The sequence below is a fragment of the Barbatula barbatula genome (assembly GCF_947034865.1).
Source record: "Barbatula barbatula genome assembly, chromosome: 3".
Lineage (NCBI taxonomy): Eukaryota > Metazoa > Chordata > Actinopteri > Cypriniformes > Nemacheilidae > Barbatula > Barbatula barbatula.
The window spans coordinates 1,994,069-2,016,627 of NC_136764.1; the positions used below are offsets into that span (position 1 = coordinate 1,994,069).

The window sequence follows — 22,559 nt, forward strand, 5'->3', positions numbered from 1 at the left end:
TGATGGACTATAATACGTAAGAAGTTCTCTCAAGTAGTGAGGAGCTAAACCATGCAAGGCTTTATAGGTAATAAGCAAGATTTTAAAATTTATGCGATGCTTTATAGGTAACCAGTGCAAGGTTGACAGAACCGGGCTAATATGCTCATACTTTTTTGTATGTGTAAGAACTCGAGCTGCCGCATTTTGGACCAGTTGGAGATTTTGTAATAGGCCTGCAGGGCAACCACCTAATAGTGCATTACAGTAATCTAGTCTTGATGTCATAAAGGCATGTATAAGCTTCTCCGCATCTGATGATGACAGCATATGACGTAATTTAGATATATTTTTAAGATGGAAAAACGCAATCTTACAGGTTTTGGCGACCTGGTTCTCAAATGACAGAGTACTATCGAATATAAAGCCAAGATTCTTAGCTGAAGATGAGGGTTTTATGGAACATCCATCAATAGTTAAGCAGTATTCTTGGTTGTTACGTAGGGCGGTTTTCGGTCCGATAAGTAACACTTCAGTTTTGTCCGAGTTCAGTAATAAAAAATTGCTACTCATCCACTTTTTTATATCGACAATGCATTCCACTATTCGATGGAATTGCTGTGTTTCGTGAGGCTTCGAGGAAATATAAAGTTGCGTATCATCAGCATAGCAGTGAAAGCTTATTCCGTGTCGCTTTATTATATCTCCTAGGGGTAACATGTATAATGCGAAGAGCATAGGCCCTAGTACTGAGCCCTGTGGTACACCGTACTGGACTTGCGATTTGCGTGATACCTCATTGTTTATTTTTACATATTGGAAACGGTCGCATAAATAAGATCTAAGCCATTTCAAAGCTATTTCCTTAATACCGACATCATTTTCAAGTCTATGTAGGAGCATGCTGTGGTCAATGGTGTCGAATGCAGCACTAAGATCTAGCAGCACCAATAAGGAGATACAACCTCGGTCGGACGCCATAAACAGATCATTTGTAACTCTAATCAGAGCAGTCTCTGTACTGTGATGTGCTCTAAATCCAGACTGGAAATCTTCATTAATCTCATTCCTTTGGAGGAAGGAACATATTTGAGTTGAGACTACTTTTTCCAGAACTTTAGATAAGAAAGGTAGATTCGAAATAGGTCTATAGTTAACTAGTTCTCCAGGGTCCAGATGGGGTTTTTTGACAAGGGGCCTTATAACAGCCACCTTATATGCTTTAGGCACATGTCCTAATGTCAGAGATGAGTTAATAATGCTAAGTAGAGGATCTATAATTTCTGGGAGCATCTCTTTCAGAAGATTTGTAGGTATAGGGTCTAGCATGCATGTAGTCGATTTAGATGATCTAATGATTTTCGATAGTTCATCGTGATCTATAGTAGAAAATAAACGTAATTTCTCCTTAGGGGTGCTGTAGTAAGTCGTTTGTTCAGCGGGTTTCGCATCTGGTTGCATAGTTATGATTTTCTCTCGAATATCTTGGATTTTATTTGTGAAATAGTTCATAAAATCATCACTGCTATGCTGGTATACAGCATCAGAAGTTGCTGACGATTTATTTTTGGTTAATTTAGCCACTGTATCAAATAAAAACCTAGGGTTATGCTGGTTTTCTTCTATTAGTGATGAAATGTAGGCGGATCGAGACGTTTTTAGGGCTTTCCTGTATTTTTTTGTACTATCCTTCCAGGCAGTACGAAATACCTCTAATTTAGTCTTTTTAAAGTTGCGCTCCATTTTTCGTGCCGCTTTCTTTAGAGCCTGAGTGTGTTCATTTTTCCACGGTGTCGGTCTGTCATTTTTAATCTTCTTTAAGCGCAAGGGAGCAACTATGTCTAGCGTTTCCGAGAAGGTGGCATTAATATTTTCAATAGTAAAGTCAAGATCTTCAACGTTATTACTCATGCTAGAGATTTGAGACAATTCAGACAAATTATCAAGAAACGCACCTTTTGTAGTCGAAGTTATTGTTCTACAATATTTGTAACTTGGAGTTTGATTTGCCACCATTGGGTATTGAAGCAAGCATGATACCAGATAATGATCTGAGATGTCTTCGCTCTGCTGAAGGATTTTAACATCGACCACGTTTATGCCGTAAGACAAAATTAAATCTAAAGTATGATTACGAAGGTGAGTAGGTCCTGACACATGTTGACTAACGCCCATGGAGTTAAGAGTGTCTTTAAAAGCCATTCCTAAAGCATCGTTATCATTATCTACATGAATGTTAAAGTCACCAGCAACAAGGACTCTGTCTGCAGACAGTACTAGTTCTGATAAGAACCCACCAAAATCTTTAATAAAATCTGTGTGGTGCCCTGGAGGCCTATATACAATAGCCAGAATAAATTTTAAAGATGTTTTGTCCTTAATATTAGGTATTGATGCATCAAGTACCATGACTTCAAAAGAATTATATTTAGGATTAGACTTCTGAGAAATGCTAAAAGAGTTACGGTAAAGTGCAGCAACACCTCCCCCTCTGCCTTTTAGGCGAGGCTCGTGTGTATAATAGTAATCTTGGGGGACAGACTCATTTAACGCAATATAGTCATCTGGCTTTAGCCATGTTTCTGTTAGACAGAGCATGTCTATTTTATGATCTGTTATCATATCGTTAACAAAAAGTGCTTTATTAGAGAGAGATCTAATATTTAGCAATCCGAGTCGTAACAGTTGATTATCTGTATTATGTTCATGTTTAGTTAGTTTAACGTTAATTAAATTACCTTTGAGAGGTTTACACTTTATTTTATGTTTACTAATCCGGGGGACAGACACAGTCTCTATTTTATGATGTTTGGGAGAAAGTATTATCGCATGTAGTGTATTATGTGTGTTCTGCAACGTGAGACGGCAAGCAGATCGTTGGTTAAGCCATTCAGTCTGCTCCCTGACCTGGGCCCCAGTGAGTCAAGTTTTAGCATTAAGACTATGTGCCATATTTCTAGAGAGTAGAGAAGCTCCAGCCCAGGAGGGGTGGAGACCATCTCTTTTCAACAGGTCAGGTCTGCCCTCAAAACTCTTCCAGTTATTTATAAAAACAATATCATTCTGCAGGCACCACTCAGACAACCAGCCATTTAGTGATGATACTCTGCTATGTATCTCATCACCACGATAAGTGGGGAGGGGGCCAGAGAATATTACAGTTTCTGACATCGTGCTTGCGAGCTCACACACCTCTTTAATATTATCTCTAGTGATCTCCGATTGACGGAGTCGAACATCATTTGTGCCGACGTGAATAACAATCTTACTGAATTTACGATTAGCCTTAGCCAGCACATTTAAATTTGACTTGATGTCAGGCGCTCTGGCTCCCGGTAAACATTTGACTATGGTGGCTGGTGCCTCTATGTTAACGTTCCGAACAATAGAATCACCGATAACTAGGGCACTTTCAGCAGGTTTCTCAGTCGGTGCGTCGCTGAGCGGGGCAAACCTGTTCGAGACTGTAGTCGGAACGTTTGAGTGATGTTTTGACCTGCGACTACACCGTCTCACAGTCACAAAGTTTCCCAGCTGCGGGGGTTGTTCAACCGGAACCGAACTGTGCGCGCTAGTATTGCTCGCATCCAAAGTGTTTTCTAAGCTCCTTACATTCTTACTATCCTCAGATAAAGATTGGATGCGAGACTCTAATACTGTGATCTTCTCTGTCAGCCTAGCTATTTCCCTGCATTTATCGCATGTAAAACCCTCGCCGCTGACAGAGAAGGCTAAGCTAAACATATGACATGAGGTGCAAGTGACAATAATAAGAGAAGAAGCCATAACTCACCGGGTTTGAAGAGTAATTCCAACTTACCAAGGCTGCTCGGTGATTCTTAGCATATACGCTTTAAAGAGAAACCGTTAGCACACAAGACAGCTAGAAGGCGAGATGATATTTAGCAGTGTAAACAGAAAGCCCGCTAGCACGCCTGTGCTATGCTAACGGCGCTGAGTGTTTTGGTTTAAGATTTTCAAGTAAATAACCAGGAGAGGTTATTGAGATATCAGGATAAGTTAGCAACGACAGTGATAATTAACAATGTATGCTATGAATAAAATACACTAATATGAAAGAAGTGCAAGTTAAGTGATACAACAACCTGATTCCGTGTTGTAGTAGAGGGGAGAGGTGAAGCACGTCTACTCGCACGTATATATATATTCAACAATTTTACTCCTAATTATTGTCTAAATGTTATTGTCATTATTTCATGTATTTTCTTCTCTCTTCAGTCTGTCTGACTGCAGTATTGGATCTGAAGGTTTTGTTGCTCTGACTTCAGCTCTGAGATCAAACCCCTCACATCTGACACAACTGGATCTGAGCAGAAATAATCCAGGAGATTCAGGAGTGAAGCTGCTCTCTGATCTACTGAAGGATCCACACTGTCAACTACAGACACTACTGTGAGTTACTGATCAAATCATGGGCATAAATCCCAGGGGGGACGCAGGGGACACGTTCCCCCCATCCGAGGGTTGTCCCCCCAAAAACCTTTTTTTAATCTCACTGTCTATTGTGAGAAATATTTATTTATGTATACCTAAAATAATTGTCTAAACAGAAGAAATACAAACGCAATGAACGCGTTTTAGGTTTAGAAACTGTTGAGTTCCCCTCCCCTGCCTAAAAGTGGTTTGACCCACTTGCCAGCTTTCCCCATTCATCTTATTACGCTACACAGAGTAGACACGCAAGCCAGGTAGGGCCTACATGGCAGAGCTCATGTGGTTGTTGATGTTGAACTCTATTAAGTTATTAGCTTTAAATGAACTGATTATATTTAATGTAGTTGGTGCTGATTTATTAATAAATTAGTTGTGGAAACTGTACAACTGATCCTCCTGAATCGCGGCAAACATTGCGGCACCCGTAACACTGTTAGCTCAACTGACGCAATCATTATAAAAGTGTTTAAACAACAAAACACATTCATACACATATATTTTACAATCAGAATATCAGATGTTTCATGACATAGTTTACAAGTTTTATATATATTGAATAAAAAAGAAAAAATGCCATGAAAATATTAAAGTGATACGTTCTAAGGGTCGCCTTGAAAAAAACTCACGATGCGGGCTCATTTTTATATACGTGTAAAAGGGTTTTCATTTTGTTCCGTTATGTTTCTGTGCATTCAGTTATCATTCGTAATGCTTGACAGATTTACACATGTATATGGAAACGTAGGGTGTGTATATTTAAACTGGCGAACTGTAATGTGATTGGATTCAAAAATTCTTAAACCCGCCTCCTTATGGGTGATGAAGAGTCAGTCAGAAGAGACGGAGAAGACAGAAGTTCCCTTTCTGTTGGTCTCTCGACGATGTGTCGAACCCGACAGATGGGGTTTGACTTGAGAACCTATCATCTTCTGACTATTTTGAAAAGGCCAATGAAATTAGCGAATTAAATTTGCATGCCGGACTCTGCCCCCGGATATCCGGGTATAAAAGGGAGATGGCGTGCCGCATTCATTCACCTTTTGTTCTTCGGAGCCTTCGCATCTGATGACAATCCTTCTAAAAGAGCTGAATCCTCGACGTGGTGCAGCAGACTGTCCCTCATTAGTGACTTCCCCTGGCGTCTCAGCAGTTCTGGAGGTGCTCTCTAAAAGAGCAAATTTCTACAGCGCAGCATGTCTCGCTGTTCTCACGGGTGCAACACACTCATTGAGGAGGGGGAGGGACACGATGTCTGCCTCGCGTGCTTGGGGGTCCAACACGCTGAGGCAGCCGTTATGGATAAGTCCTGCCTGCACTGCGGGCAGATGGCTATTCAGACATTGCAGTCACGGGTGGCTGTGTTCTTTTAAGAGCCTGACACCACCTCGTTTGCTTCCTGTCCTGTGACCGCTGTGGCTCCGGCCACGCCGTCAGAGACAGCGAGCAGCGTGGGTGACATGGGGATTACCGTGAGCGTTAATCCGTCAGCCACCAGCTCGCGGACCGTTCATGCCCTGTCTCGCTCGTCTGGCCATGCCCTAAAAGACGGCACCTTGCCGTCTTGCTCCTTGCCCACGTACTCGGACACGATGCGTGACGAAAATGAGATGTCCCTTGTAGCATCGGAGGGTGACATACTGGCTTCCGACCCGGATGATTCCTTGGAGCCCCCTCCCCCTGGAGGTTGAGCTCGGGATGAAACGGACGTCGAAATGTCGGCCGTGTGCTCTCCGGCCGCCGCGAGCATTGGGAGGCGATGCACAGGTGCCTCTCCCATCCACGGCTTGTGGGTTCTCGGCACCCCGGTGTCGGGAGCTTGCAGTGCCGCGGACCAGGCTGCCCCCGCTCTTCACACCATGGCCGTCCTGCAGGTCCATCAGTGAAAGAGTTACACGAGGAGAGACAGACCCAAAGGTAAGGCAAGGAACTCTGCGCCACCACCGACCTCGCCCTCCGGGCGACTAAGGTGGCGACGCGGGCCCTGGGTCGGACGATGTCCACGATTGTGGTCCAGGAGAGGCACCTCTGGCTCAACCTTGCCCAGATGCGGGACGCCGAGAAGGTCCTCTTTCTCGATGCTCCCAACTCGCAGGGTGAGCTGTTAGGCCGCCTTCGGGCTGTTGAGGTCCCGTTCGGGGTCTGCTCCTAAACAGCCCTGGCCGCCTTTGTTGTCGTCCCCGGTTCCGGCGCCCCCTTCTCAGGAGGCCCCCCGGAGGAAGACGTCAAGGAAAGGTACGCCGTTTCATCAGCAGCAGCCGCAGAAGCACAAATTGTCCTGATGAGGTGAACCCAGGGCCTGATTCCCAACGTCTGCTGTGCCCCTGGTCCCCACATGTTCACAAGAGCAATTCGTACCCCCTGGGTCTTTCTGACAGCCGCTCTCACCCTCTGCGGACGGTGTTCGGCGACTCGACATTGCGTCACAGTGACGCGCAGTGCGGAGTATAAAGATAGCTAGCCCTCAGCACTCTCACCTTGACGGTGCGTTGAGCTGCGCCATCGCCAGGCAGGAAACACAGTGGAGCTGGTCCCTTCCCGTGGGGGTCACCCCCGGCAGGGGACCGGCACTGCTGGCCATCGAGCCACCCTGCGGGGGCGATGAAGCAGATCGTACCTCTAGTCCCCGTTTCGGTCTTTGGGTGCTTGGGTAGCACTTTCCAAGCCGTCACGGTGGCTACAGAATACGGTCCGTCTGGGCTATGCGATCCAATTCGCCAGGCCTCCGCCCAGGTTTCGGGGCATCCTCTTCACCTCAGCAAAGGCAGAGATTCTCCTGTACTATGGGCGGAGATTGCCCGTCCCCCGGCCGAGGTGTCCAGTGGGTTTTACAGCACGTACACAGGGACTTGGTGCTCCGGCATCTCGAACGATTGGGATTACGGGTCAACCAAGAGAAGAGCCTGAAACCTGAACCAGACAGCCGATGCGTTCTCGTCAATCTACGCCTCGGAGAGAGTGGCGACTCCACCCCCAAGTAGTTCAGCTCATTTGGGTGCTGTTCGGGCAGGCGCAGGTGGACCTGTTTGCCTCCCTGGACACCACCCATTGCCTGCTTTGGTACTCCCTGACCGAGGGCCCCCTCGGCACGGATACCCTAGCGCACAGCTGGCCGCGGGACAAGCGGAAGTACGCCTTCCCCCCAGTGAGTCTCATTGCACAGGTCCTGTGCACTGTCAGGAAAGAGGAGCATCAAGTCTAAGTAGTTGCGCCTTACTGGCCCAACCGGACTTGGTTCTTGGAGCTAATGCTCTTGACGACAACTCCCCCTGGCCGATTCCTCTGACGTTGCAGGGGATGGGCACGTTGTGGCATCCGGGACCTCCATGTCTGGCTTCTGGATGGGACGAGGAGACCCTGAGTGGTCTGCCCCCTGCGGTGGTAGAGACCTTTACACAGGCAAGGACCCTGGCCACGAGGCGGCTGTACGCCTTTAAGTGGCGCCTCTTCTCGTCCTGGTGTTCTTCTCGCGGAGAAGACCCACGGAAATGCTGGATCGGGTACGTGCTGTCCTTCCTACAGGAGAGGCTGGAGCGGAAACTCTCCCCGTCCACACTCAAAGTGTATGTAGCCGCAATTGCCGCTCATCACGAACCAGTTGCTGGCAAGCCCCTGGGGCAGCATGACCTGGTCATTAGGTTCATTAGGTAGGAGAAGGCTGAATCCGCGCTCCGTTCCCTCTTGGGACCTCAAGACCTGGGGCCTGGCTACGTGCCTAAACTTCCCAACACTCCCTTTCGGGACCAGGTGGTGACCTTGCAGGTGCTCCCCACTGGGGAGGAAGACCCAACCCTGTCCGTGTTGTGTCCGGTACGCTCGTTGCGCCTCGACCTAAACCGCACGCAGAGCTCTGAGCGGCTCTTTATCTGTTTCGGAGTTCAGCATAAGGAGGGCTGTCTCCAAACAGAGGTTGGCGCACTGCATCCTGGACGCCGTTACGACGGCATACCGATCACAGGACTGCCCGTGCCCACTGGCAGTGAGGGCACACTCCACTCGGGGTGTGGCCTCCTCATGGGCACTGGCTCAGGGCGCCTCTCTGGCAGATATTTGTAGAGCTGCGGGTTGGGCTACGCCTTCGCGAGGTTCTATAACCTCTGTGTAGAACCGATGACAGCCCGAGTCTTGCATGGTGCCAGCACATGAGACCGGCGGCCGGTAGGGTGTACGCCTGCGAAAGCGCCTTCCCCCCTTTTCCGGGTGGGTCAGTGCGCTAATTCAGCCTCACTTCTTTCCCCAGCGGACTGTGCGGAGCAGCCCTGCCTCCTATGGCCGGTATCAGCTGAGTTATTGCATAGCTCTAACCGGACCTAGTGCCCCACACGTAGTAACCCCCCAACAGGGTGGTTCCGTCTGACGTTTTCCTCATGAGATGGTCCCCCTCGTGGTGACCCATGACCTCCTTCAGGTGGACATCCACCTAGCGGTACCTTAGTCCGCACTTGCGGCCGAGACCATGTTGGTGTCTCCACTATATTCCTTCCTGCGGTGGGAAGTGGTCTCCGTAGCGCATATCCCCCTTCAGGGAACAGTGCTTCCCCAGTGGCCCTACGGTACTGGACGGCTTCAGATAATGTGATAGTTGAAGTAATTGATGGAAATGTTAGCAAGGAATTGAGTTGTCCCTTTGCATCCTTTATGTGTTGAGCAAGCCGTTTTCAAGTTTGGGCAGAGCTGAACAAATTATAACATCTGGAGAACTTGTTAGTTGATAACCACCAGTGGCAGTGAAGACAAAAGGATTAACGGCCTGGAGTCAGGAAAGCTGTCGTAGCAGAGAGGAGAATTTACTTGCATCTCAAATGGTAATGGAAGCTCTTGGGAAAACGATGAAGGAGCTGAAGCAAGAAAGAACTTAAGCTAAAAGTGCTTTTACCAAGCAAGCGAACTACCTTTGCAGAGGTGCAAAACACATGACTAAGAGCTAACTGCAGATGGAGTTCAAGAAGCTCACATAGGAGGCGACGAAGGTCAGTAAGACAAATTACGAATACAGGGATGACTTTCTGGCAGACTTTCAATCTGAAACCGATGAGGGTGAAGGAGCTGACCTGAGCAAGCAGCAGCAGATTGAACTTGAGAAGACGTTCGAAGAATGTGAAGTTCGATTGGATGAGGTCAGGGAGATACCTGTTACCGCTGTTAATAGAGATGGCTACGAGCTACGGTGGGATTATGTGAAGACACAAGTCCAAGATGCAATCACAAATTTAGCAGAGTGGGAGATGTGGATTCTAGTAAAAGAAAAAGAAAGGCTGGAAGGCAGAGTGAAGGATCTGAAAGCATTCAGCAACAACCTTGAAGCAAGGAGGGCAGAATTTCTCACAGCGCAAAGAGTTGCAGAAGAGGATAAAGACAGAGGGAGAGTAGCGCAGATGCTCGTGCCAGCTCCGCAGCCGACACTGAGAATAAAACCAACTTGTCTGCCCAGGTTCAGTGGGTATAAAAGGAATTTCTATTGATGGAGAAAAGACTTGGAGAGTCTGCAAAAGCAGGGGGAACCAACAGGCTCAGTCGAAGTAAAGAAGATCCAACTCCTTGACAGTGTAGATGAGAGAATGTGCAGAGACCTCCATTTGTCAACTTACAATACTGCTGAGGACATGTTCAGGGTGTTTGAGAACAGATGTGGAAACAAGTCTACAATTGCCTTAGAGATAATTGAGGATCTGGAGAAAATTCCTGCTTTAAGGGCAAATCAGCCTAGGAAAGTTATCGACATGATCCAAACTATAGAGAAGGCCCTGGATGACCTCACAGAGCTTGGAAACACAGGAGCCATCAACAACCCTCCAGTGATCAAATCCATAGAAAGCAAGTTAGTTACCTGACGACATCGAGAGATTGGCTTGTCTTCATGGTTAACCCAAGGAATAATGTCATGCCGGACAATCACTTTGAGAACCTTCTTAAATTCCTGAAAACACAAGAGGAAGTTCTTGAAAAATTAGAGCAGCTGGGGGTGAGTGAAAAGCCGGAAAAGAAAAATGCTTGTATGGAAAGAAAATATGCGTCCACACGTTCCACAAGGAAAGGCGGCTGTGTTGTCTGTGGAGATGAAAAGAATAGAGAAAAGATCTTCTTTTGCAAGTGTTTCAAAGAATTAAATCCTCTGCAAAAGTTGGATGCTGTAGAAAAGCTGGGGGCCTGCAAGAGGTGCTTGGTCTGTCATGGAAAAGATGATGAATGCAAAGACACTTACCTGTGCAGGAAAAGACATTGTAAAAAGGACCACTATTTCTTTCTTTGCCTGAAGGGAGATTTCAAGAAGAGTGACAAACAGAAGACAATCCGATGTGAGAGGGCATAAGCTTACAGAGGAGCAGGAGGAATTTGTACCTAAGCTCTCCCTAGAGATGGCAGAGAAATTTAAGAAAGCGTTCACCAACATAACTGCGAAAACAAACGGGGTTCAAAAGAATCAGCTTGGAGTGACTGATTCAAGTGTAGTTGAAGAATTGCCGGTTATTCTAATGCTCCTCGAGGTAACTGCCAATGCAGGACAAAAAATTTGAACCCTGATCGACTTGGCATCGGACACAAACTACATCACCCACAGAGCTGGCAGGAGATTAAATCTTCGAAGTGAAAACATCACTTTAGTCGTTCATGGGGTCGGAGGAATGGCCATGAAGGTTAAAACCAGAAGATATCTTCTCAGAGTAAGAGTCAAAACGCCCACAGGGACAGAAAGAGCTCATGAGGTTCTCTGCTATGGTTTGAATGAAATTGCAAATATCCATAGAGTCATCAAACCTGAACAGCTCAAAAAGTTCTTCCCAGAAGTCAATTTGGGAGATCTGAAGAGTCCGGAGAGCATTGAGATACTCATAAGCCACCGTGAAGGAAGACTTGCTCCGCAAAGAGAGAAGGTGATTGGAGACCTTGTCTTATGGGAAGGCCCGCTAGGAAAGACTATTGGTGGAGCACATCCAGATCTGTTTGATGAAGTGGATATGGTCGCACACAGGTCTGAAACCCACTTTGCTCGATCCATGAGAGCAACCGCTGTCAAGTATCAAGAGATAACTGAGCTGTTCACAGCTGAAACCAAAAGGCACAGTTGCTTGCAGACAGTTCTTGGATTGGTGGAAAAGAGACAGCATTGGAGCAGCTTGCGAACCAAAGTGTGGAGGATGCCGGTGCGGCAACTGTCAACCAGGAGGCAAGGAAATGACACTGAGTGAGGAAAGAGAGCTGGAGATCATAAGGAAAGGCCTCACCTACATCAAAGCAGATACTCTTAGTGATGAACCACACTGGGACACAAAGTACCCCTGGATTCAAGATCTAAGTTCCCTTCCCAACAAAAGGAGAGGGATGGAAGCCACCTTTTTGAGAACAGAAAAACAACTCAAAAAAGAGCCAGAGTGGAGAATAGCATACACAGCTCAAGTCCATGAGATGGTGGAGAGAAGAGCAGCGAAGAAACTCACCAAAGAGATCATTGCCAGCTGGAAAGGGCCAGTATGGTATATCAGCCACTTGGTGGCGCCAAACCCGCACTCTCTCACAACAGCTGTGCGACTGGTATGGAACAGCAGCCAGAAGTTCAAAGGGGTCAGCATGAATGACCTTCTGCTGAAAGGGCCTGATGTCCTCAATCCCATCAGAGCAGTACTGCTCAGGTTCAGGAGAGGCGTCCATGCTGCCCTTGGCGACATCAAGAAAATGTACAATTCTGTCTGGTTGAAAGACCCGGAGATGCACCTCCACAGATTTCTCTGGAGAGACACTGAGAAGAAAGGGATTGAAGAGTATGCGATCACCACAGTCAACATAGGCGATCGGCCAGCAGGGTGCATTGCGCAATTAGCTATGAGAGAGACAGCCAAACTGCCCATGTTCGCTTGCCTGGGAGAGGAACGCAGGATCCTCGAGGAGGATACCTATGTCGATGACATCCTAACTTCACATAATGACCTGCAAAAGCTGGACCAGAACACCAAAAGAGTTGAAGAAATCCTGAAGGTAGGCGGGTTCTTCCTCAAGCCCTGGGTCCGGTCAGGTAAAAGTGGGAGGCAGGAGATCATACCAGGAGAACAAGGAATGGAGGCAAGCACGGTACTAATTCTCCCAAACCAAATGAGAGAGGGAGACAATAAAACTCTTGGAGTTGGATACCTTGTTGAGGAGGATAAACTGTACCTCATGACTTCAATCAATTTCTCGAAGAGGAAAAAGAAAATGAGAGTCGGCCAAAATCTCCTTGATGAAGAGGTGAGAGGAAAAACTCCGAACCCACTGACGAGAAGAGAACTGCTTATCCAAGTAGCTAGTCTGTATGACCCAATAGGCCTTGTCACACCTGCTAAACAAAAGGGTGTCATTCTTGTCAGGAAGGCGTTTCAGGAAGCTGGAGGTAAGACTCTGACCCGAGACACTTGGGACCAACCTCTGTCTGACAAATAGAGGGAGGAAACCATCCAATTCTTTGAGGAATACACATGTCTTGGCCGAATCACTTTCCACAGAAGCCTTACACCAGTCAACTGGATTGGAAAACCTTAGGGAATAACATTTTCTGATGGAAGTGACAAGAGCTATGGAGCCGTAGTGCACTTCAGATGGAAGACTGAGCAAGGCATCCAAGTCAGACTGGTTGAGTCCAAAGCAAAGCTCACACCATTGGACCAAAAGGGGGAAGCAGTAAAAGCTGAAATCTGCGGTGCCGTCTATGCAGCAAGACTTAGAAAGTATGTTGAAAAGCACAGTCGAATAGAAATTGAACGATGGCTCCATCTACTGGACAGTCAGACTGTGTTGGGAGCAATCCAGAGAGACAGCTATGGATACCAAACTTTCTTTGCAAGTAGAGTTGGAGAGATCCAGAAATCCACATCCGTCGAAGACTGGTGGTGGATCCCAGGAGGCCTGAACAGTGCTGATATTATAACAAGAGGGGCAACCCCAGAAGACCTACAGGAAGATTCCATGTGGCAGGAGGGACCAGCGTTCCTGCGGCAAACTGTGGAAGAGTGGCCACATAAGTCAGCCAAAGAAGTCGCCGCGTATGCCAAGGATGGCATAAACAAACTTCAAAGGAAAGCTTTCTCTGCAGCACTGACCAGAGCGCAGGCCAATAGAAACAAGATTGATGTACAGCAAAATAACCCAGATAAACCAAAGATTCAGATCCGAAGAACACCAGCCGGCTCTGCAGTAACCAAACTGATTGACATCAGGAAATTCAGCAGCTTGACCAGGCTGATCCGAGTCATTGCCTGGGTTTGGAGAGCTGCAACGAGATGGAAAGAGGTGTTGATCAAGAATTCAGCCTCAGATAAACCAAAGTGGGAAGAAGGTATAACCCTTCAAGACACCACTCTCAATAGACTCGCCTTTTACAGAGATGAAGAAACTGGGCTCTTGGTTTGTGGAGGAAGGTTCCAGATCTTTGATGAGCACGAGACTGCCGTACCAATTCTACCATATGAGGCATGGATATCCACTCTCCTAGCTCAAGAGGCCCACAGTGCAAACTATGAAGAAATAGCAGGCACACTCCTCCGGATGAGGAAGAAAGCCTGGATGATAAAAGCTGGCTAAAAAGAGAGTTGACAACTGTGTGGTGTGCAGAAAGGCCAGGGCCAGAAAGTGCCAACAGATCATGAGTGACCTTCCATTCGAGCGAATAACACCAGCCAGACCGTTTGAATACACAACAGTGGACTTATTTGGACCATATGAAGTCAAGGACGAGGTGAAAAAGAAAACCAAGCTCAAGGTGTGGGAATTGTCTTCTGCTGCATGGTATCCAGAGCTATACACACAGATGTTGTCAGTGACCAATCAACTGAAGGCTTCCTACTGGCTTACCAAAGATTCACAGCACTGAGAGGGCACCCAAATAAACTGTGGTCAAATCCTGGAAAGAACTTTGTGGGTGCCAGACCTGCCCTCAAAGAACTCTACCTCTTTCTGGATCAACTAGGTAAATCTGAGCTTGAAAATGAAGCTTCCAAGTATGGGACAGAATGGAGCTGGAAAATCCACCCAGCAGACTCCCCTCACAGGAATGGAGCTGCAGAAGCAGCTGTTCGCACTGTGAAGCGGGCCTTGCCCAACCTGGGAGGAGAAGGACTCTTTACATGGATGTGAGTTTCAAACATTCCTCTACACGGCTGCTAACCTAGCCAATGAGAGGCCCATAGATGCCAGAACTCAAAGCCGGGAGGACTGCATAGAGTACATCAGCCCAAATTCCCTTCTGCTTGGACGGGCTGGACCCATAGGAGATCTTGGATGCTTTGATTTTGAAAACTACCCATACAAAAGATTGAGAGCTATCCATACAGAAGTTTCCCGGTTCTGGAGGAAGTGGAGTCAGTTAGCTGGGCCCAATCTGTTTGTGAGGAGTAAGTGGCACACAACACATAGGAATGTGGCTGTTGGAGATGTTGTCTGGCTGGCTGACCAAAATGCTTGGAGGGGTCAGTACAAACTTGCCAGAGTTACCAGTGTCAACATTGACAAGAAGGGCATCGTTAGAGATGTGCATGTGAGAACTTTTCCTAGCTATCCAGTCCCAACTGTGAAGCCTGCTAAAGAGAAATCAAAGAAGCTCTCAACCAAAATACCTGCTACAGTTCTTCATAGAGATGCCAGACGCATCATTGTTTTACTTCCTGTTGAAGAAGGAAGAACTGAAAGCTGAACCTGCCCCAACACAAGAGTTTGTATGACCTCCTTGGGTTCAAGAACCAGGAGGTCAAGTGGGAGGTGTCGCCTCACAGAACAGAACACAAAACATGAGCAGTTTTCAACGATCCATCTGTTTCAACTTATTCAACTTATGGCATTAAAACCATTTGGAAGCAAAATAAAACACCAAAAAGGAATTGAGTTGTCCCTTTGCATCCTTTATGAGTTGAGTAAGCCGTTTTTAAGTTTGGGCAGAGCTGAACAAATTATAACATCTGGAGAACTTGACAGTTACGTATGTAACCTCCGTTCCCTGATGGAGGGAACGAGACGTTGTGTCCCTCATGCCACAACACTTGCCGCCCGCTGCAGCAGTCAAGAGATGCTCTCAGGCTCCTCAGCACAAAAAATGAATGAATGCAGCACGCCGTCTCCCTTTTATACCAGGATATCCGGGGGCGGAGTCCGGCATGCAAATTTCATTCGCCAATTTCATTCGCCTTTTCAAAATAGTCAGAAGATGATAGGTTCTCAAGTCAAACCCCATCTGTCGGTTCGACACAACGTCTCGTTCCCTTGTACTTTGTGGATTTACCACGGGTGTCTTTAGAAACCTTGCTGCCGTTAACGTTACCTGAGACGGCTCGCAGTTATTTTATGAATTGAGGTGCGTGTGCACACATGCCGGTTGTGTTGCGTTCTGGTTCGATTATACGATTATATAATATGACTAAGTCTGCATGGTAAACCTATAAACCTAACACATTGTGGAAGATCATTATTCAGTTCACCTAAACGCAAAGTACAAAAAGTTCCCACATTATGGCAAAACCTCTTTATAAGAATGGGTTCTTATATAGAAAAACAATGTCACAGTATCAATCCCAGGCAAAGGAGACAGAAATGATTGAGGGACAGGGAGAGCAGGGCCACTTTTATTAAAGAGATAATTTACCAAATAAAACAAAATTCTGTGATTACTCAGTTTCTACAAATCTCATCTCAGAGTATTTGGAAGAATGCTTGTAACCAAACATTTCTTGGACCTCATTGACTAATATTGTAGTAAAAATGACAATGGTAGTTAAAAGTGCCCCAGAACTCTTTGCTCTCCTACATTCTTCAAAATATCACTTTTTGTGTTCAACAGAACAAAAACAAATAATTTTTTCTTACTTATGGTAGTCAGTGGGGTCCAAAAACTATTTGGTTACAAGCATTTGTCCAAATATATTCTTCTCTCTGTTCATCAGAACAAAGACATTTATACAGATTTGGTGAGTAAATGACAGGATTTTTCTGTGAACTATCCCTTTAATGTTTTTGGAGTTGTAGCTGTTCAGCAGATGAACATCACAGGCTCAACAATTAACAGTAGTATCTGTCAATTTTACAAGTGTAATGAAAACATTTTCTGCTGCTTTAGGAGTCAGTCTGTTTTTTTTTTTTTATATACTACATACGTTTTCACAATAACAGAGTGTCATGGTTCTCGAGTGGTGAGACAAGGACAGAGGACCCAGGTGAAAACAGCGGTTAACATATTAACAACAACCAACAACCAGCAACCTGATGCTCCTCAAGGCACAAGACAAGACAGACAATGACATAGGCAAAACCAAATCAACATGACAAAACAAGCAAGCACAAGGTAAGGGGCACACAAGAGTCCAAAGGGAAGTCCAAACATGGGCAGACACAGACTGGGTAGCTCCGGCAGACACAAACTGGATAGCCGGCAAACACAGACATGATGCACTGGGCTGGAATGGCCGCATGCACCAGGCGGAAATGATTGGCTCCGCCGGGCAGGAATGCCCAGCTCCACCAGGCAGAAATGCGCGGCTGCACCGACCTGGAATGCCCAGCTGCACCGACCTGGAATGCCTGGCTGGGGATCAGTTGCGGGCAACAGGATTCCGGCAGCTTCAACCCTGGAGGGAAGACCGGCAGTCTCAACCCTGGAAGGCAATCCGACGGCCTCGGCCCTGAGCAGGAATCCGGCAGTCTCATCCCTGGAAGGGAGTCCGGCGGCCCTGACTCAGGAATGGAGTCCAGCGTTCTTGGCCCTGGAAGGGAGTCCGGCAGCCTCTAACCCTGGAGGGGAACCCGGCAGCCTCTACTGCTGCCACAACGATCCCTCTGTCTGCTGGGTCCGATTCTGGCTGGTTCATTCTGTCATGGTTCTCGAGTGGTGAGACAAGGACAGAGGACCCAGGTGCAAACAGCGGTTAAGGGGTTTTAACATATATTTAATAAATAATAAAACAAAGACCCACGTGGGGGTAACATAACATGGGTACAATAACAAGACAGGACTAAAACTAACTACACTTAAACAAGACTACAATAAACTTTAGACATGAACTACACATAACTACACTAGCAGGACACATGAACGAACCACAATGAACCAGCACAAGACGGAAGACACAAGGGCATTAAATAAGGGACCAAATCAAGAGGGGAACAGGTGAAGGGCATTAATCAATAACGAGGGTAACGAGAAGATGGGAACAAAGACGAGACCAGAGAGAGCGTATGGAAGGCAATTACAACAATAATTGCCTCTCTCCACATTGAACATGAGGTTCTGTCATGATCCTGCCACTATACTAAGAGAAACATGACATGATGCAGCAGAATCATGACACAGAGATAGCATTTAGATGTGGTTGTATGTTGATGGCTTGATTCTAAACAACTAAAAAACATTTCAATAAATAGTTTTGAAGAAAAAAATGCTTTTTCATTGATCCATAGAAACTTAAAAACAATGATAATGGTGCCGTCTCCATGCTACAATAATGATAGTAGCAGGCTATACCTCTGTATTCACATATATTTATAAAATTTTTACTTTATTATTTGTGTCCCCTTCAAAAATTGTTCATTTTTGCTCAGAAATTTTATGTTTATTGTCCCCCCCCCTACTGTTAAATTAAATTTACGCCCATGGATCAAATTATAATTTTGTTTATAAATTCACTTATTTAAAGTGACTGTCGAGTATTTTTGCGGCGTTTCAACAAAACCTCGGTTATGGCAAAATTTCCTCCGGCCAAACAACAGCGATATTCCAAAGTAACGTCACCATAAATGATACCACATCATATCTAAACAAATCCTTCACAAGAATCCAAATCACTGAATGAATGCATGAACATGCACAGAGACTTACAGATAACAAACACAAACCCTCATATCCATTAAAATGTGTTTTTAAAGATCTAACTCTGCAGCAAAAGTGCGACTCCAACAAATATCTACAAAACCATCCGTCATTTATACTGTGTGTGACAATCTCTTCAAACCCACAGACAGATGTTTCATAACAACCACAAACGACCACGTTCATCAGGTACGAGTCTAAAATAAACACCAAACATTAAATGAAATGAACAGCAAACATTATTAAATATAAAACATGTCTCACCTTGTCACAGTGCAGTTTATTGTTATTGTTATTAAGCAGCGGCGCGGTTGAAGCTAAATCTGTGACATCCAGATAATCCAAAAAGATGCGCAGATATTTAGTACAAAGAACAGCGACTGCACAACACTGGCACATGGAGTACAGTTTAAATTATCCACAGTTAACGTGACAAATATTATTCATCTTTAAATATTTATACATCTGACTTGTGCAGATGAGATTGTTATGTGACTGTTAAAATAAAAAATAATTGCCAATTTATTGCCATTTGTCGACATTAAAGACCTCACTACTACCCCTTACACAGAACCTACAATACAGAGATACATAGCCTACTGTGGCGAGGGGAATGTCCTCTTAATAGAAGTCTGATAGTTGATATCTGTCAATATAAAACGTCTCGGTTACGTATGTAACCTCTGTTCCCTGATGGAGGGAACGAGACGTTGTGTCGAACCGACAGATGGGGTTCGCCCCTGAGAACCTATCATCTTCTGACTATTTTGAAAAGGCCAATGAAATTGGCGAATTAAATTTGCATGCCGGGCTCCGCCCCCGGATATCCGGGTATAAAAGGGGAGCCGGCGTGCTCATTCATTCACCTTTTGTGCTGAGGAGCCTGAGAGCATCTCATGATCGCTGCAGCGGACGGCTAATGTTGTGGCATGAGGGACACAACGTCTCGTTCCCTCCATCAGGGAACAGAGGTTACATACGTAACCGAGACGTTCCCTTTCTGTCGGTCTCTCGACGTTGTGTCGAACCGACAGACGGGGTTCCTATTGAAAACGCCACAGCACTAAGCCGCGTCACAATCTCTAGCGAAGCGACGTTGACCGGCCTGGGCGAGCCACACGTCAGCGCTATAGCGAAATTTGTAACCTTCCAGTGGGCAGGCAGGGGCTCCCAGAGCTTTTGGCAAAGATGAGTAGCCACTGCCCTTGGCCACCACAGACGGAGGCCTTGTTCTCTAAACGAGAAGCCGTCCGGTACCGTAGGGCTACTGGGTAAGCGTTATTCCCTCAATGTGGACGTGCGCTACGGAGACCACTTCCCACCATAGGGGGGAATACAGTGGAGACACCAACAATGTCTCACCAAATAGGGGAGAACTCATGGGAGGTATGTGCGGAATGCTGCAAGGTGGATGTCCACCTGGGGGAGGTCATGGGTTGCCACGCGGGGAACCATCTCATGACGACATCTCAGACGGAACCACCCTAGTGGGGGGATACTACGTGTGGGGCACTAGGTCCGGTTAGAGCTATATGTAATAACTCAGCTTGATACCCGGCCATAGGCGGCAGGGCTGCTCCGCCAAGCCCGCCGCCCTGAGTGCTTATTGATGGATGGACGGACTGCCTATTATTCATCCTTGGGGAAAGAAGGGAGGTTGCCCATAGCGCACTGATCCACCTAAGAAGGGGAATGGCGCTATGCGCAGGCATATGCCCTACGACTGCTGGTCTCACCTGTTGGCAAGACTCGAGCTGCCGACTCCCCACGGAGGTTGCAAGCCTCTGCGAGGTATAGCGTAGCCCAACCCGCAACTCTACAGATGTCTGCCAGAGAGGCGCACTGATCCGATGCCCACGAGGAGGCCACACCCCGAGCGGAGTGTACCGTCACTCAAATGGGCACGGGCTAGGATCGGCACGCCGTAGTGACGGGGTGCGCGATCCAGCGCGACAACTCTCCTTGGAGACAGCACTCCCGTGGCTGACCTCCATAACAGACAAGAGCTGCTCAGGGCCTTGAAGCCCTCCGTGTGGTTCGAGTAGAGGCGCAATGCGCTTACTGGACACCCCACGTACAGGTTGGGTCTTTCTCCCGGTGTGGGATCGCCTGCAAATTCACCACCTAGTTCCCAAAGGGGGGGGGCGGAACTTTGAGCACATAAGTCGGCCGGGGTCTCAGGATCACGTGAGAGTCACCGGGCCTGAATTTTGGCAATTGGTGGACACGGAATGCTTGCAGGTGCCTCACCCTCTGGATGGACTCGAGCCCCAGCAGGAGAGCCAACCCCCCCTCGCAGAACGAGGAAGTTGGCTCTCCGCAGGGCCCGAAAAAAGGGGACCCAAAGGTCCACCTTAAGGTCCCAAGAGGGTACGGGGCGCGGACGAGGCCTTAGCCCCTCGCGCCCTAGAGGAACCTAATAATCAGGTCATGCCGCCCCAGAGGCTCACCAGCAACTGGTACGTGATAACCGCGACAGTGGGTACCCACACTCCAATGTGGAAGGGGAGATTACTCCCCAGCCTCTCCTGCCATAGGACAGCACGTTCCTGAGCGAGCAATTCCGCGGGTCTTCTCCTCGAGAAGAGCACCAGGACGAGAAGGAACGCCACTTAAAGGCATCCAGCCTTGTGGGCATGGCCCTTGCCTGAGTGATAGTCTCCACCACTGTGGGGGGTAGATCATCCAGGAACTCCTCGTCCCATCCAGGAGCCAGACCCAAAGATCCGGCTCGAATGCCACAACGTGCCCATCCCCTGCGAGTAGGCCCTTCGCCAGGGGATTTGGCCAGGGGGAGTTGTCGTCAGGAGTATTAGCTCCGAGGACCAAGTGTCGTTGGGCCGTAGGCGCAACTAGCAGCACTTGATACTCCCTTCCCAGACCTTGCACAGGACCTGCGCAATGAAGCTCACTGGGGGGAAGCATACTTCCGCTTGTCCTGCGGCCAGCTGCGCGCTAGGGCCTCCGTGTCGAGGGGGGCCTCGTCCAGGGAGTGCCCAGCGGTACTGGGTGGTGTTCAGGGAGGCAACAGGTCCACCTGTGCCCGCCCAAACCACACCCAAGCCGGCCCGCAGGGGTGGAGTCGTCACTTCCCACGAGGTGTCAACTGACGAGAGAGCGCTTGGCTGTCTGGTTCAGGACACCCGGTGGGCGTGTGACATGCAGGGGCTTTGCCCCTGCTGTCTCCACGGGAGGAGGCGTTTGAGCGAGTTGCGATGACTGCAGCGAGCGAATGCCACCCTGAGGTTCAGTACGCTACGCCGGTCGTGCTGTCCGGGCCAGTATGCTGGCTCTGCACGAGAGGCAGGAGCCTCATCAGTGCAAGCAGGACAGCTAGCAACTTGAGGGCAGTGATATGCCAACGCAGGCGGGGGCCCGTCCAGCGAACCGACACTTCGCGCCCGTTGCACACCGCACCCGCACCCCGTAGGGAGGCGTCTGTCGTTACCACGACCGGCCTCAAGACCTGCCCGGGATTAGGATGCGACGGCAGCAGGCGTAATGACGATACGCCTACTGCCAGTGCGCCATGCTCTCCAGGGAACTCATCTCTGTAGTCAGTGCTGTCGCGGTCCCATGTGCGTAAACCCGAGGGGGACAGGCCACCCCCGAGGACACCATGCCCAGGAGCCTCTGAAACTGATTTCAGGGGACCGCTGGCTGCTGCCTGAAAGTTCAAGCAGCTCAGCACTGACTGTCATGGAGACAGTGTTGAGTTCTCTACCAGGAAAAGGGAGAGCTCTGCGCCAGGGAGAGCTGCTCTTTATCCCGGCTGACCAGTTACTGACATGCCAGCCCCTCTACAGTACCAAGGGGACTGGACCTGAGAGAATGCGGTCAGTTGTCATGAACCACTCCTGGCGTCTGACAGACACCAGGACGCGTTTCTGCGAATCCTGAACGGCACCCTTGCAAGGTGCTGCTCAAGGTATTTAGCGACCCCTGGTTTTGGGGATGATGAAGTGCTGCTGTAGAAGCCACTGGACATCTCGGCCGAGGGGACGGTTCGATCGCCTTCGCCAGAGGGGTGGCAGCCCCGGCCTGGAGCACGGGAACATCCCTGCCTCTGCTGAGGTAAGAGGATGCCCGAAGTCCGGCGGAGGTCTGGCGAACTAGATCGAATGCCGAGACGGACCACACTCCCAGCCACCGTGATGGTTTGAAATGCTAACCAAGCACCCAGGGACCTCACAGGGGGGGCTACGATCTTCTTCATCAACCCGCGGGGGTTGGTTCAATGACTAGCAGTGCTGGTCCCACCCGGGGGGAACAGCTCCGCTAAATCACATGCCAGGCGATGGCACAGCTCGAC

General features: G+C 48.0%; 1 protein-coding gene across 1 annotated transcript in view; it reads left to right on the forward strand.

Annotated features, from left to right (window-relative positions):
- Positions 1–22,559, forward strand: part of LOC306891716 (NLR family CARD domain-containing protein 3-like) — a 45,514-nt gene that overhangs the window by 11,734 nt on the left and 11,221 nt on the right. Inside the window, exon 8 of the mRNA XM_079452204.1 lies at positions 4,219–4,392. Coding sequence (XP_079308330.1) covers positions 4,219–4,392 — 174 coding nt within the window. The remainder of the gene's footprint in view (positions 1–4,218; positions 4,393–22,559) is intronic.